Source organism: Plasmodium gonderi (assembly GCF_002157705.1).
Source record: "Plasmodium gonderi DNA, contig: Chr01, whole genome shotgun sequence".
Taxonomy (NCBI): Eukaryota; Apicomplexa; class Aconoidasida; order Haemosporida; family Plasmodiidae; genus Plasmodium; species Plasmodium gonderi.
The window spans coordinates 819,809-836,172 of record NW_021628925.1 but is presented as its reverse complement, the minus strand read 5'-3'; the positions used below and the strand labels follow the sequence as shown (position 1 = coordinate 836,172).

The following is a 16,364-nucleotide window of genomic DNA, read 5'->3' as shown; positions in this document are numbered from 1 at the left end:
AGAAAAAAATGGGGAAAAATACCTATTTACGCACCACATTTAAGGGGTTCTCACACAAAGTGCAAAGAGGCGGGGCTTCTAAAACGTTTCTTCAGAGGTAGCTATCGATGTGGGAGAGCGGCAGAAAAAATATGCATACATGCACACGTGCACACGTACACACGTACACACGTACACACGTACACACGTACACACGTACACACGTACACATGTACACACGTGTGTATATACACTGATATGTACATATTATTCATGCAATTCTTTCCTCCCGCTCCCACTTTGGGGTTCTAACCCGCAGAGAGGTAGCGAAGCACATGGGTGTTGTTGCTATACAAGTGCTGCAATCCATTGTACACTGTGAACACCTGCTTCAAGATAAGTAAAAGGGCATTCCTGTATTCGTCCGAGGAATGAGCTGAATATGTTCTTCTCTTCAAGATGTTCTTATTGGCATCATCTCCCTTGGGACCCCCTTCTGCTCCTCCTCCAGTGGAATTATCCGAATGAACAAAAAAATTGGCGTTCAAAAAAAGGCTAAAATGGCTTGTAAAAATAGAATTCAAATAAAGTAGATGCAAGTGGATATGCTTAAGCGTATCATTGAGAAGCAATACTTTTATAAAATTAATTAGCAGAAAAACGAAAGGTTTGGACAACATCTTTACACATAGGGGGATGATATTATAAGGAGTTTTCTCATACACTTCTATCATGTGTTCATAATTGTTCAAAGCTAAACATAAAATGAATGCTTTCATATATTCGTTTTTTTTTATAGCTAGCTTTAAATTGCGTAAAGTTACATGTTCTGTTAAAAACTGGGGTTCATATAGAAGTGGCATAATTAGTCCTTTATATCCATTTTTGGTCTTCTTCCCTTCTCCTATTGCACCCCTCAAAAATGTCGGTACAACATACTGAAATTGATAATCTTTTGTAAAAACATATAAACCTACACTGCACGCAACTGCCACGTGTCTATCATCACCAGAAATACTTATACTGTTCAGTATAAATTTATACTTTTTAAATTTGTTCATAATGTAATGTTCATCTATACTACCAGGTAGCATATTATTTTTTTTTTTCCTATTCTGAATTCTGTACTTGTCCATTTGTACATTTCCATCCTCATCACTCAAATCAAATTCATAAATATTTGTACCCTGTTCAGTTAAATATCTTTTAGAAATTTCTCTTTTTATACCATCTATGGAAAAATTAGTTGTCAAATCGATAATTTGTATTAACACATACAAATTGGTATCATATATATACATAGATACACTACAATTTGCACACCCAATTATGTAATTTCCATTTTGTACATAATCTATACTTGTGAAGTGCGAATTCTGATTTACAGTAGTATTAATTCCTTCATCTTCCAATTCATCTGGATTAACAAATTCGTCATCCTTATCATTTCCATTCTTTAAGTTATTAATTTTTTTCCTCTTTTTGTTCATCTTTGGAATAGCTGAAAATTGTTCCCCTATAAATTGTCCTCTCTTGATATCTCTAATACCTTCTATAGTTCCTACAATTTCTTGTACTTGTACATCCCAAAATATAATTTTACAATTCAGTGTGCATATAGCTAATATGTCATTTCCTCTTGGATCAAAACACATGTATGAGATGTCATGAGAATTAACTATTTCATCAAATTTACTTCCCTTGTTTCTTCTTGCATATAGATCCCATAGGAGAACTTTATTGCTCCATGAACAGCTAGCTATTATTCCTTCATTCTTTACGCTAGTACTAAAGCATACTTTAATTATTGGAGAATTATGCCCATATAATTTGTCTATACATTTTCCTGTTTGTATATTCCATATGTAAACGATGTATTCATTTCCTCTCCCTCCAGCTGCAACAATGTTTCCACTTAAGTTCACACTTACACATAAAAACTGAACGTTTATTCTTTTTTCGTATTTTTCTGAACCGTTCAGAATTTTTTTTTTTTTTTTTTTTTTTTTTTTCTCCTCATCTTGGTTTAGTAAAGCGCCATTGTTGCTATAATCATCATCATCGTCATCAAATTTGGATGATAGAGCAGATCTATTATTTGTCTCTCCATTTTCATCGGACATATAATCCGCTGTGTATACCTTAAAATTACGATACCTTAACAAATCGAAAGCCCTAATTGTACCATCCAAAGAACATGATATGAAAGCATTCCCTTGTGGTAAAAAACAAACATCAGTAACGCTATCTGTATGAGCTGTAAAAGTAACAAAATTCATAAAAGAAATATAATCATACAATTTAATTGTCCCATCTTCATTTCCTGTAACAATTACAAATTTGCTCGTGAAATTTTCACTTTCATGATATGTATTTGCATTCTCCACAATATGACTACCAATTCTTAGATGACTAATAATAGGAGAAAATTTTACACATTTTATATTCCTACTTGTTGTACTTTGTTTCATTATGTAACTTTCACTCTTCCATTCCCATACTATTACTGTACCATTGCTCGATTCAGCTAGTGCAATCCACTCACCATCGTTACTTATTGCAATATCATCGATACTGTTTGTGCTTACGCTGATTGTGTACAGAGACACCATCTCAGGCATTTTATAAATTCCAAACCGTCCACTTGAATAAGCTATTACTGTCATGTTCTGTTCTCTGTTAAAGCACACACTCGTGACCTCTTCGTTTTTCTCCTGGTTGCAAAAGTACACCTTTTTCTGCCACCATCTTTTTTCGTAAGCTTTCCTCCTTCGCGCCGGACGCACACGACCCGTGCGATCAGCATGATCAGCATGATCTGCAGCATCGGAGTGGTTGTCATGATTAGCATGATCAGCTGCATCTAAGTGATTGGCATGATTAGCATGATCAGCTGCATCTGAGTGATTAGCATGATCGACGTTATCGACCCGATCGGCCTGATGTGCAACCGCTTCCCCTGTGGTCTCGTAAGACCAAAGCAGAATCAACCCAGACTTATTGACACTAAAAATAAAATGGCCACCTTTGGAAAAATAAGCAGCGACTATGGTAGTCTTGTTTCCTGTCAAAATGGTGGGTCGTGTTTTTCTCCTTCTCTCAATGGTGTGGATCCTAATGGTTAGATCATAAGATGTGGATATGAAAAACTGATCGTCTTCTGACACGTCAATCGAGGTAACATTTAAGGAATGATAACATATATCGTTATATTTAACTAACTTGTAATTATTGTTTTTATTTGGACTCTTCCATATGATAACTCTCCTACCTATACCAATTAAGAAATACTTGCCATTGTGTGTAAATAGTGCACAATTTACTGAATCTTGTTCTTCTTGAGGTGTAAAAATATTGTTGTAGTTAAATGAAGTAATAATACCAGTTTTTGATTTAAATAGAATTCTAGAAATTATCTGATCTTTTAACAAATTTATTATACATCCATATTCAAATTTATCGATAGTTATAGCTATTTCCATATTTGGATGTATCACAATGTGTCTTAAATCATTTTTATTTTCAGATTTAAGTGTATTACATTTATTGTCGTTCAGATCATAAACATTTACTCTATTGCTTACAGGTACAAACAATGAATTCCCATCTTCACTGAATTGAATTTTTCCACCTGTATATACACAGCCGCAAATGTTACTCAGATTGTAGTTCATCATTTTGAAAATCCTTCTAAGGGTATGTAGTGACTTTACAAACTAACAAAAAAAAAAAAAGAACTTCCATAAGAAAAAATTTGTTTCCCCTTACTTATCTCTTCAATTGTGAAACACTCCACCTTCCGGGAAAACTACAAAAATGAAAATCTCAAAACGGATGTAATATGATGGACATCACAATATTCACGTATTCCTTCCCCTCCTTTAACGTGGTATTACAGAGTCATAAAAAAAAAAAAAGGAGTGTCAACTGGGCTAAGTTCCCTTCAGTTGATTCTGCCTCGGTTTCACTTCTCAGTTTTACTTAGGGCCAAATCGACAACAATTAAGAGTTAGTGCCTTCCAAAATTTTCAAATGGGGTACCACAAATAAGGACATATAATAAAAAGAAAAAAAAAAAAAAAAAAAGATTTAACTGGGTTACCTTGTTGACAAGGTGGTACAAGATCTTCTATTTCCTCCCTCGAAATTAAACAGTTTTCCATGCATCTATATCTGTATATGATGTTGCAACCATTTAATTACTCAGAACACGTGTTCATTCGAGGGGTATCTTTCCTTGTGCGATATTCATCGAAAAATCTTCTCATTCTCAGATTGGAGTAGGAATAGCAATTATTCTCCACGGGCCAAACATACAAAAAAAAAAAAAAAAATTTTCTCTTTTTTCTGCTTTTTCTCTTTTTTCTTCTTTTTCTTCTTTTTCTTCTTTTTTTTCTTCTGTTCTTCTGTTGATACGTGCAAAATACGTTTACCGGGTTGTAAATTTGTTCATCTCAGTTGATGCCACTAGTTGCCCGTTTTTGTGTTTTACTCACGTTTTTTTCGCTTGAGCTGTTTTTTCAAAAAAAAAAAAAGGCATGTCATGATTCTCCATATAACAAGCTTTCAGCAAAATTTAAGATTCATCCGTGGTGTCGTCCTATATACAGCTTGATACACATAAAAAATACTATGTCAAAAATGTAACGACAGATGGGGATGCATTGAGTTTTTAGTGTTCGCCAAAATTTTCCATGATCATTTTTCTTTCTTTTTGTTAAGCGGCAAAACAGGGTTGGTTCACGAGCAATGGCAAATTTATTGAAAGTTAAACCATGTTGTACTAAAAATTGGAATTACTTGTTCATTATTTATTTTATTATTCACATATTTTATTATTCATTTTTTTCTTTTTTGTATACATTTTGCTTAAATTTGCCTAAGCTTTGCTTTAATTTAAATATTTCATATTTTTTCAAATTTTTACAAACATTTCAAAAAAATTTTTTTTTTTTTTTTTTTTGGGTATATGTCACTCCAACATTCTGTAGAGGAGAACAATGTGACCGAAAGTAACTGCGGCGTTGATTTCCAAACTGCAAATAGGGGAAAAAAAAAAAAAAAGAGTATTTTCCAACGGGTCAAGCCCAAATGGGGTAACATTTTGAGTTTTACATTTAACGTTACACTTCCTTACATTCTGAATTTTACATTTTACATTGTTTTCATACGTCCCACCTCTTGCACTCCACTTCTCACATTAAGCTTTTTTTTTTTTTTTTTTTTTTTTTTTTGGCTTCCCATTTTTTGCTGGCCTTGCTACTCACGTCACAGTAAAGTACATCGCAAGAAAAACAAAATTTTACTAACACGAGGTGGCACAACTAGAGCTTCAAACCGAAATCTGATTTTGTTTTCTTCTCCTTTGAAAAAAGGAAGAACAAGAAAGTTGACGTTATTTTTTGAGACTTGCTCCCGTGACACATAATAACACCATCGCTTCTGTTCTTCCCCTTTTTTTTTTTTTTTTGGGACATGCCAAATCTGTAGAATGTCCCTTGCGTCATTTTGCTTTACACCATTATTAATTACGCTTATTATTCATATTATTGTTATTATTTATTTTTTTTTTTTTTTTATTTTTCACTCTCCTGCATTTTATTAAATCATGATTTTATGAATGCATAGATACTCGGTATGCGCATATCTCCATAAAATGAGGTATAAACTTTTTTAGTAATTTGTAGTAATTTGTTGTAATAAAACAATAGAAAAAATAGTGATACTAATGATTAGTATGTTCACAAAAGTAAAGCTTTTTGGGGTTTACGTATTTTTCCTTAATTCTCGCCTCTAAGAAGAAAAATAAATTCCACAAATTGTCATTCGCTGCCGATGTGTGTAGTTATTGTCAACATATCTACCCTATCCATTATATGTGAAAATGTTCAGTAAAAAGTGAGAAAAAGGTTTTGTGAAAACATACAAAATTATTTTCATTTTTGCCTGAACAAAGTCATAATTTTTTGTGCATATCGTTTTTGCACTAATGCTACACACGTAATAGGGTAGCAACATAAAAGAGCGAAAATGGGGGGGGTGGGAAAAAAAAAATATATGAACAAATTGTCCATAAAAAATAAAAAAGCCTGAACAAATTGTCCATAAAAAATAAAAAAGCCTGAATAAATTGCGCAAAAATAAAATAAAAGAGATCCATCAGAATAGAAGAACAAATTGAAAGAACATCAATGCTCAACCGAACTTGCATAATGAAAAATTATGCACGTAAAAATAGACAAAATGACAAATAATAGTCCTTCCAAACAAAAGGAGAAAAACACGTACACAAAACAACGACCAAATCACTTTCCCAACTTGTGCATAATTTTTTTTTTTTTTTTTTTTTTTTTTTTTCTTTGAAGAAATATGAAAATTATAGATTCAAGTATCTGTAACATAAATGTGATCGAGAAAATAGCAAATGATAAAATTATTCGAAGTGGAGCAAAAGGTGAAGAAGGAGCATCTAACAGGAAAAGAAAAAAAACTTTTTCAGGTGAGAAATCACTTCATGTAACGATATGTTCTTCACAAAGCAGAGAAGAAATTCTTCATGCAACTCACGAAAAAGGCAATATTAACATTGCCATCACTGAAAATGTGAATAATAAAAAGGGACAAAGCGTACCCAATGGACAAGTAGAATTTCCCCACATAACTGCAATTCCAAATTCGTTACAAAAGACACAGTTAAAAATGAGCTCCATGGCTCGAGCTGAATCCGTGGATGGAATTGGTTCCCTGACTAGAATTGCCTGTGTGACTCGAATTAACCATGTTGGGGGAAACCTGAATGATGAGGAATTAAAATCGAAAGTGAAAGAATTTTACAAAGGTGCACACGAAAATGTTAATGTGAATGACATGGGGGAGAAGCTGCAAGAAGGTGAAGAGGAAAAAAAAAAAAAGAAAAATCACTCATATCCATTTGTACGAGATGAAAATAAAAAGAGTAAGGAAAATGAACTAGTGGATGAAGAAAACTATATGTACAATTTCCAAAAAAAAAATACATTAACAGAAAATGAGGTCTGCTCACATAAATTTGCCCATGCTATAAAAATTAAAGAAGAATTTTGCAGAGAATCTTCCCCTAATGGAAATCCAGATTCATTATGTGATAAAATAAAGGCATCAGAAATGTTTTATATCCCTAAATTCCAACCCTGCTTTTGTGAGAATTCAAACGCAAGGGTAGTAGTGCCCATAAGAGGAAATGATAAAAGTGATCACAACCCCAACCAGCACAGTGATTCACAAAATGTGGAGGATTCAAAGAATATTGAGAAGGAAATAAAGTATTTAATAAACATAGAGAAAAATGGCTTGATTTGCCGAAGCAATACAGGGGAAAATGTAGAAGATGGAAAAACCAAAAATTCAGGAGAAGCAAATGGAAGAGTTGGTGAGAATAAGGAATGTGCATCGAAGGGAAACAATCGAAAGAATGATATCCAAGTTGGTGATAATTATAATGTAGGTGAAGTGGAGGGAGATAAATCAGCAGAACGATCAGCAGCAGAACGATCAGCAGCAGAACCATCAACAGCAGAACCATCAGCAGCAGAACCATCGGCAGCAGAACCATCAGCAGCAGAACCATCGGCAGCAGAAGCACCACCATCTCCTACTTCAGAATCAGAATCCACAAACGATATCGAACAATTAAAAGCAGAAATTAAAAAGGAAATATACAACAGATTAAGCATAGCACTAGATATTAATATGTGCCTGAACACAGATGAAGAATATTATGACAAATTTAAAAAAAAAAAAAAATTCAGAAAATATATTGTGAATACATCAAAATTTGTTATTATCCTGGGAAAGCAACTAAACCTGTCATTCTCTACCATAACAATAGCATTATACTACTTACATAGATACCATCAAAAGGTCTTGAAAAAAAAAAAAAATTCATTACCATATTTATTAGCAGGTGCATGTATATTTCTTGCATGGAAATTAAGGGAAGATTTCGAGAATTTCAAAAAGTCTAAAAAGTTGTACGATATTCCTAAAATTATTTTTAAACTGCTAAACTATTTCGACAAAAAAAAAAAAATAAAAAAAAAAATGAAAGAAATTCAAATTGGAATGCTCATCAATAGCAAGTCCACCAACAGAGGGGAATTCAAAATTTCCTCTGAGGACACATTTGGCACATTCATGGAGAGGGTAAAGCGGACGGAGATGCAGAAAGGGGATCGCAGAAGTAGGGAAAACGAACGAGGCACAAATGATAGAGCCATAAATGATAGAGCCATAAATGATAGAGGCAAAAATGATAGAGACCAAAATGATAGAGAAAAAAAGGATAGAGAAAAAAAGGATAGAGAAAAAAAGGATAGAGACAAAAATGATAGAACCATAAATGATAGAGGCAAAAATGATAGAGACAAAAATGATAGGGGCAAAAATGACATAGGCACAGTGAAAAAAAAAGAAAGAAATACATCCCCTGTGAGAGACACGAAAAAGCTAGCTACGGAGGAAGAAAAGAAAAAAAAAAGCCTCTACCACGACTTGGATGAAATAAAAGGAATAATAAACACGGGATACATTTCAGATGTGAATAATATAAGTCACGTTAGCGATTACTTCAACTCCTACCTTTCTGAATACAACAGTAATGATGTTTCTGAATATGAAGAATGCGAGTCAGGGGTATCATCCATTCCTAAACAGAATGATGATAAAAAGGATACACAAAGTGACAGTAGCATATGTAAAAATTTAGCTGACAATCAAGAGCAGATGACAAAGAGGGATATAAGGAAGTTCCAACAATTGTGTAAAAATGAGAAACAGAAAATAAAAATATCATCTTCTCAATGGATTTTAAAAAACTCAGGACAGAAATTACAACTTATGCAGAAAATTATAATCTACTACGAGGGAGAAATATTAAAGAGTATAAATTATTTTTTAAAAACAGAGAATTTTTCTTTTGAAATATTACCATCATTTATAGCCTCATTTGGATATATAATGAAAGACTACATTGAACAAAAACAAATATCTTATCTCCAAAAAATTGCATTTCTAAGTATCTTAGATTATTATAAAACACCACTCTGCTTGATTTTCAACTCCAAAGAAATAATGGTTGCATGTATATTACGTTCTTACATTTCACTTAAGTGCATTTGTTCACAGCTCCATCTGCGAACCTTGTCTCTCCAAGGTAAATCCCCACTAATCTGTTGAACCAGTTACACTTATGTATTGACATTGCTGCTGGCCGGTCATGGGGGAGAGGGAAAGAAGAGATAGAATTACATCACCACTATCATCTATTCCTTCTCCTCTAGACATACGGCACTCCTATTTGCTCATTCGTGCCTCGAGTCCATCTTTTGCATAATCACTGTTGAGTAACCACCTCTGCTTCACGACCCTTGCTTCACGACCCTTGCTTCACCACCTTTGCTTCACCTCGCAGATTTCGAAAACAAAGCAATCCATTTTACACAATTCCTAAGCTGTGATAATCCAATAAGGTAGGCCAGACGAGAGTCCCTCAGCAATTCCCAACTAGTTCTTTTGTGACGTACATTTCTCACGTTACCTTCCCCATCCTCTATACATTAGAGTTCCATTTGTGGTCGTGGAATACCACCGTGTAATGCTGCACGTTGTTTAATTTTACCTGCTTATTTAATTACGTAACTACATATGGATGTAACTACATACCGATGTAACTACATATGGATGTAACTACATACCGATGTAACTACATATGGATGTAACTACATACCGATGTAACTACATACCGATGTAACTACATACCGATGTGACTACTCATCGTGTTTCGTTTTTTTTATTTTTTTCTCCCATGCAACAAAAGCATAAATAGGGTAAAGATAGCATTACGGGAAATCAGGCTCTTCGACGAGTGAGGAACATCCTGCATCTAAGTCAGATGTTATAATAGTATGTTACTCATCAATCAGGTTTTCACACCGATAGAATCTATAACGAAGACTTTTCTCACATGGGATATATGAACCCCAAGTCTACACCGAACTTTAACCAATCAGTCCTCAAAAAAAAAAAAAAAAAAAAAAAAAAAAAAAAAAAAAAAAAAAAGACATAATGTGTGTTTTTATTTAAGAGTTGTGTATATGAGCAGATTTCTTTTGTCTGAGGATACAAAGAGAGGTGTGTGTAGGGGGGGAAGGTGTCATGTTTGACAAGAGCCAAATCTATTAGCACTCACTCTCTCCTGTGTGAATTTCAAAGGAGTGTTTTAATAGTCACGAAGAGGATGAATCGATTGACATAATTGGGATCGAACAGGTATCATTTTGGAATCATGTTAAACAGTGTAGAATAAAAAATGGTATAAAGTTGTAGAAAATCACAAAAAATTAGAGGAAATATACAATACATGGCACAAAGTCGTAGAAAATCATAAAAAATCACAAAAAATTAGAGGAAATACAATACATGGCACAAAGTCGTAGAAAATCATAAAAAATCACAAAAAATCGGGAGAAATACAAAACATGGCTGATGCAGTGAACCGAAGGCGGAGGACGACCTCCTCCCCCTCTCCACCTACACCCACAAACACATTCCCTAATGTCGGAATATTTGGTGGGAGAGAGGATCACAATACTGCTGATAATCTACATTCGATTCGATTGTATGATGGAAAATGTTAAAGTCGGACAGATGAGGGGAATATAGTTTTGACATATTTGTATCTTGATTGAAATTAACATAATGCAAAGGAGTCTCCATAAGGTACTTATTATAATAACGATGATTAACCATATCTGTGCGTACAATGTTGGTTCTGTCAAAAAAAAATGTTTTTATTTGCTTGTCCTTTTTTTGGAATTCGCTCATTTTATCAAAATAGTATTTTTCAAAATGTTTAATGGATGAATATGTAGTGCTCATATTTTTATAATTCTTGTTAATTTCATTTTTTATTTTCTTATCGATTAGAAGAATTTTTTTTTTTTTTTTTTTTTTCTTTAAATTATATTCAAAGGAGTCCTCGCCATACTCATCTAAAAGGTACTTTTTTCCTTTTGCTTTTTTTTTTTTTTTTTTTATATTTTTTTTTGCATTGCTACAGACTGATATATATGAATTTGCGATACTCTCTATATTTAACTCCTTATATTCATGGATCTTATAAATATAATTCATGTACAAATCGCTAAGAAAACCCTCAAGGGATTGTGAGCGAATCGCTTGATCAATGAATAATTTCATGTTATACAATGCCGATCGTGGTGCAAAAGACATTACTTCCAAATTGTTACATTCTTGTGTGTGCTTTCTACACATATCTATCACCATTTCTTTTACCTTTATCATGGACTTTGGACACATGTCAAGATCAATCCTCTCATGAGTAATCCCATTATCACAATAATTATTGTATATGAAAAGAAAAAATTTTATTATGTTTACATTAAAGTACAGAGGACAGTACACGCGCGGCATTTTATTTATCTGATTTCCCAACGCATCCACTTGCTTCTTCCGTTTTTTCCTTTTTTCACAATCTCTTTTTTGAGGTCTCTTATAAGATCTTCCATAATATGGCGAAGCTCCTTTTCCATTCATAACTCGTTCTCTTATTTGGTTCATGTGTCTTTTTGTACACATTGGTGGGAGATTCTCTTCTAATCCTTCGTTTGTTTCTCCCCCAATCTCAACGTTTTTACTTTTCTCTATCATCCCCTGACGCTCACCCCTTCTGCAAATCCATCTGGATAAACGTTCTTTCACTAATGGATTGCATCTTCCCGATTTTTTTCCACGTGACCAAGTCGAACGCAGATTCATTAGCATATACTGATAGGGATGTTTATTAAGATTGTCATAAACCAAATAAGGTTCTAATGAAAAAGGCATTTTTTTGTAATGTTCAAAATGCCGTATCACGCTTTGTACATCTTTTTCAGATGTATGTATATTGATCAGGGGAAAAAACTCGTATAAATTATTTTCTTCTACCGTTGAACTTAGCTCGTTCGATTCACTCAGCTTGTTTGTCTCGCTCTGCCCATTCGGCTCACCCATTTGGATCCGTCTCTCCTTGCCATTTTCGACCCCACCAAACTTCTCAGACAGGACATTTATATGCTGCATGTAGACCATATTTACACTATAATGAATGCAGAAGCAGTAGTAAAAGAGGAAAAAAAAATCAAAGAAAATTTTTACATAATTAAGATAATTATATGTGGCTATCAATCTCCATGCACGGAATCTAAAAATGTTCTGATTTTTGAAATGAGTACTGAAATCATTTTTGTAAACATTGTAAAATTTGCATACGTATCCGATGTGATTAAATGATCGTTCGAAGGGAGATAGCACATGCATGTCCCATTTTTTCATTTTCACCTGCACTTTCTCTTGCACTATGTCATTCTGCATCTTATTATGAACTCTGAATACAGTATTTCTTGTTGTTAATTCTCTTCTAACCGTAGGAACAGGGTTCCTCCCCTCCTTTGGCATATTACCATCTTGGGGATTGTTTCCAGCAATACCTAAACTTCCAGCTATGAAGCAATTGTGCAGATTGTGTGCATTGTAAATGTTTTTGAATACATTATTTCTGCTGAAGCAGCGATGGTAGAACTTCAAATTCTGGTGCAAGCTGGGAATGTCTTGCTTCCTCTTCTTCTTCTTCTTCATCTTCTTCTCATTCCTGGTTTTCCATGTCTTCCTCCCACGTTTGACGAATCCTTTGGATCGTGTCCATCCGTTCCATGGGGCGCCACCTTCCCCTCGCCCAAAATGGGTTCTAAACCCTAAACCTTCCAAACCGATTCTATCACTTCTCTCGCTCCTCCTGCTTCTATCACTTCTCTCGCTCCTCCTGCTTCTATCACTTCTCTCGCTCCTCCTGCTTCTATCACTTCTATCACTTCTTCTACTTCTATCACCGCCCTCGCCTCTCCTCCCTAGCAGCAACTCCACCTTTCGGTAGAAGCGCTCCAGAGGTAGAACCCACCAATAGTGGTAAGAATCGGCGCGCGGGGATTTAAAAAAAATGCACCCATGCACATATGTGTCCAAGTCGTGGGCATCCTGGATATCGTCAAGCTTATCATCCATCACACCGAGAAACAAATTTATGGACTTTTGCTTTTCCAAATCATTAAAGGAACTAATGTAATATCGCTTCAAAGATGTAAGTAATTCCTTCGATTGAACAAAAAAGTTTGTACCTTGTCCTGGAGTATACTTCTTGTGTGCAGTAGAACCTGCATACTGTTTAGATATGGCATCCCCAAGATGTTCATACATGTGAGAGAGATGTGAAATATGATTTACACAAAATGAATTGTTCTTCATCTGATTAATAAGTTTAAGGAAATGTACAAACATGTACATATTCATAAATAACTGTGCGGCATTTGTCCGATCCAAGCAGTCCACACAATTGAATCTAAAAATACCTCTTTGAATCATAAGCACTTTATTGTTGAGTAGATAAAAATATCCCACCTTATTCTGAGAAAAGAGAAAAAGTAACTTGAGATTCTGTAAAGTGTACTTGGTTCCAATTTTATATGCTTTTCTTAAATCTAAATGTTTATAAATAATGCGAATAGGTGGAGGAATATTCTTATTGATAATTTTTATACAAGTTTCATATTCTTTCGATAAATTATTTTCATCCGAATGTTTTTTTTGGCTTAACAGATTTATAACAGTTATTGGATATCCATATCTTTTCAACAAATGTTGAAAATGTCTTTTTGTGCAGGTAAAATCTATGTCATTTTTTACACACTTTATTTTGGGTCTCTTCAAAATCTGAAATGTAACTGATTGATTCCATAATATTGGAACAGAACCTCTCAATTGAACATAAGACAAGATAGCACTATCATAATTCTTTTTAAATAAAATTATTTCTGTTTCCACTTCATTTGCTGAATACCCTTTTGCATTAACTCCTCTTTTTCGATACCTTGTCCCTGCATATTTAATAGACCTTCTAGCGATAAATGTGACATCTACCCAATTGCCCATACAAGAAAATTTAGATTGTGTTAAAAAACCATTAATAACTAATACACATATAAATATATTTTTTCGGATAAAAGGTTTACAATGGTAATAATTCCATATATACACATTTTTACAATTCGCTCCGTGAACCTCATTACCTTTAAGAAGTTCTTTTTGTATATAAAAATTCTCTTGAACACAGCAAGGTAAGTTGTATGTATATGAAAAATACATATATTTGTGATTTACACTATTGTAAAATATCTGTACTAGTTCATTTTCATTATTGAAATTGTCATATACATCATCTCTAAAAGGGATTAGTAATATAGATTTCACGTTATAAACTTGATGTTCGTTAAATAAAAGGGCTACTTTTTCTTTCTTTGTAATAGCATACAAGTATGGATAGTTTAAAAATTTAATGCATCCTAATATTCCCTCACACTTGCATACATATTCTAATCCCTTCTTTCTTATAAAATTCCTATATGTTATTTTTTTGTGTACCTCAAAATGTTGCTTTATTTCGATTTCTTTGCTTCTAGCTAATTCTGTAATTTCATATGACTCTTCCTTTTTGTTTAATCCAACAATGAATATCGAATCTTGGGATCCATATACCTTCACCTTCCTCAGCGCCCTCAGCTTTCCTCCATACATCTTTCAGTTTTTATCAATTTCGTTAGTGCTCATAATTTATTTCTAAATTAGGCAAGTGGGTGCCTACCCCTTTTCCTCATTAATTTTGGCTATTTCCAATTTTAGTTATTTTGTTCTCTCTGTGTGTTAGGTTTTTTTTTTTTTTTTTTTTTTTTTTTCTTCCTCTACTACTCCAACTTCTTGTTCTTTTTTTCTTCTTCTACTTCTCCAACAATCTACCTGGACCCATATACCTCAGCACCAACTCGCAATTTGATATTTTTTGAATCCCCACCCCATTCCGTTTCACCTCACTGTTGACAAAAAAAAAAAAAAAAAAAAAAAAATAAAAGGCACACATTTTTTTTTTTTTTTTTTTTTTGTATTGCACTCAACTGTTCTGTTGATATATACCTCCCTCGGAAAAAAAGGAGAACAAAACATAGATCTGTTGTTCATATTCCACAGATTGCTTCTTCCCTTTTTTTTTTTTTTTTTTTTTTTTTTTACATTACCTCAGTTGCAGCATAAAGGGTGCGCCCCGTTTACAATTTACAGGATGGTTTTAATTACTACAACTTACGCTAAGATTACAACACGCAGACAAGGAAAAAGAAGGAAAAAAAAATAAAACACGTAAATATATTCATACATATTTGCATATATATGCATATTTTTGCATATATATATGTATATACTGGTGTGTACAAATATATGTTCCGATTTTTTACCAATTTTGAGGATAACCTTAGATGAAGGAAACTTTTTTTTCCTTTTTTTTTTTTTTTTTTTGATCAGGTGGAGTTGGTTCCACTTCTCACCTTTTTTTATTATCCTCCCTAATTATTAATTTTGAAATTCACTTCATATGTCTTTTCAGAACTGACCAGTATGCGTAAGGACAATTCTGAAAAAGTGCTTTCAGGAAAAAAAAAAAAAAAAAAAAAAACACTAGTATATGTTTTTTTTTTTTTTTTTTTTTTTTTCAAATGTGCATATATAAAGACATTCTGAGCTATACTAACATAAACATGTTGTGTAGAGAATAATTTTTGGCCAAAATTTTCAGACCCCTCTCCCCAACTTGTAGCCTCCAATCTCGAATGTGCTCCCAAGGTGCGTCTAATCTGTGTCTAGTCTACATCTAGTCTTCTTCAAATGTGCATCATAACTGGGGAAGGCGATGTTGACATCCAAATGACATAATCAGCAGCGACAGAAAATTTTGTAGACATGCCACATGCACACTGCGTGTTCATTTTTCTAGTTGCCAACTCCCGTGCATGTATATATGCATGTCATGTGCGTCTTTTTTTCACACTTCTTTCATTCGTTAAGTTTATTTCGTGTTTTCTCGGCATTCTCTTCCCACACATTGTCCACGTGAACAACCCGAACCATTATTTTTGCTTTATTTAATTTTATTCCATTTTGCTCTATTTAATTTTATTCTATTTTGCTCTATTTAATTTTATTCCATTTTGCTCTATTTAATTTTATTCTATTTTGCTCTATTTAATTTTATTCCATTTTGCTCTATTTAATTTTATTCTATTTTGCTCTATTTAATTTTATTCCATTTTGCTCTATTTAATTTTATTCCATTTTGCTCTATTTAATTTTATTCCATTTTGCTCTATTTAATTTTATTCCATTTTGCTCTATTTAATTTTATTCCATTTTGCTCTATTTAATTTTATTCTATTTTACTTTATTTATTCATTTTTTTTACCTCTCCCTAT

At 33.3% G+C, this 16,364-nt stretch overlaps 3 protein-coding genes across 3 annotated transcripts; 1 reads left to right on the top strand and 2 right to left on the bottom strand.

The window, feature by feature from the left end:
- Positions 1–287: 287 nt before the first annotated feature.
- On the bottom strand, positions 288–3,656 carry PGO_011590 (hypothetical protein, conserved; the record flags this gene model as incomplete). Its single annotated transcript, XM_028685799.1, has 1 exon — positions 288–3,656. One exon carries the CDS (start codon positions 3,654–3,656, stop codon positions 288–290), a length of 3,369 nt encoding a protein of 1,122 aa, XP_028541600.1.
- Positions 3,657–6,348: 2,692 nt separating this feature from the next.
- Positions 6,349–9,884, top strand: PGO_011580 (hypothetical protein, conserved; the record flags this gene model as incomplete). The annotated part of the gene is made up of 3 exons (XM_028685798.1): positions 6,349–9,169; positions 9,428–9,485; positions 9,833–9,884. The coding sequence occupies 3 exons, from the start codon at positions 6,349–6,351 to the stop codon at positions 9,882–9,884; spliced, it is 2,931 nt and encodes a 976-aa protein (XP_028541599.1).
- Positions 9,885–10,566: 682 nt separating this feature from the next.
- PGO_011570 (inositol 5-phosphatase) lies at positions 10,567–14,643 on the bottom strand (the record flags this gene model as incomplete). Its single annotated transcript, XM_028685797.1, has 1 exon — positions 10,567–14,643. The coding sequence occupies one exon, from the start codon at positions 14,641–14,643 to the stop codon at positions 10,567–10,569; it is 4,077 nt and encodes a 1,358-aa protein (XP_028541598.1).
- Positions 14,644–16,364: the final 1,721 nt, after the last annotated feature.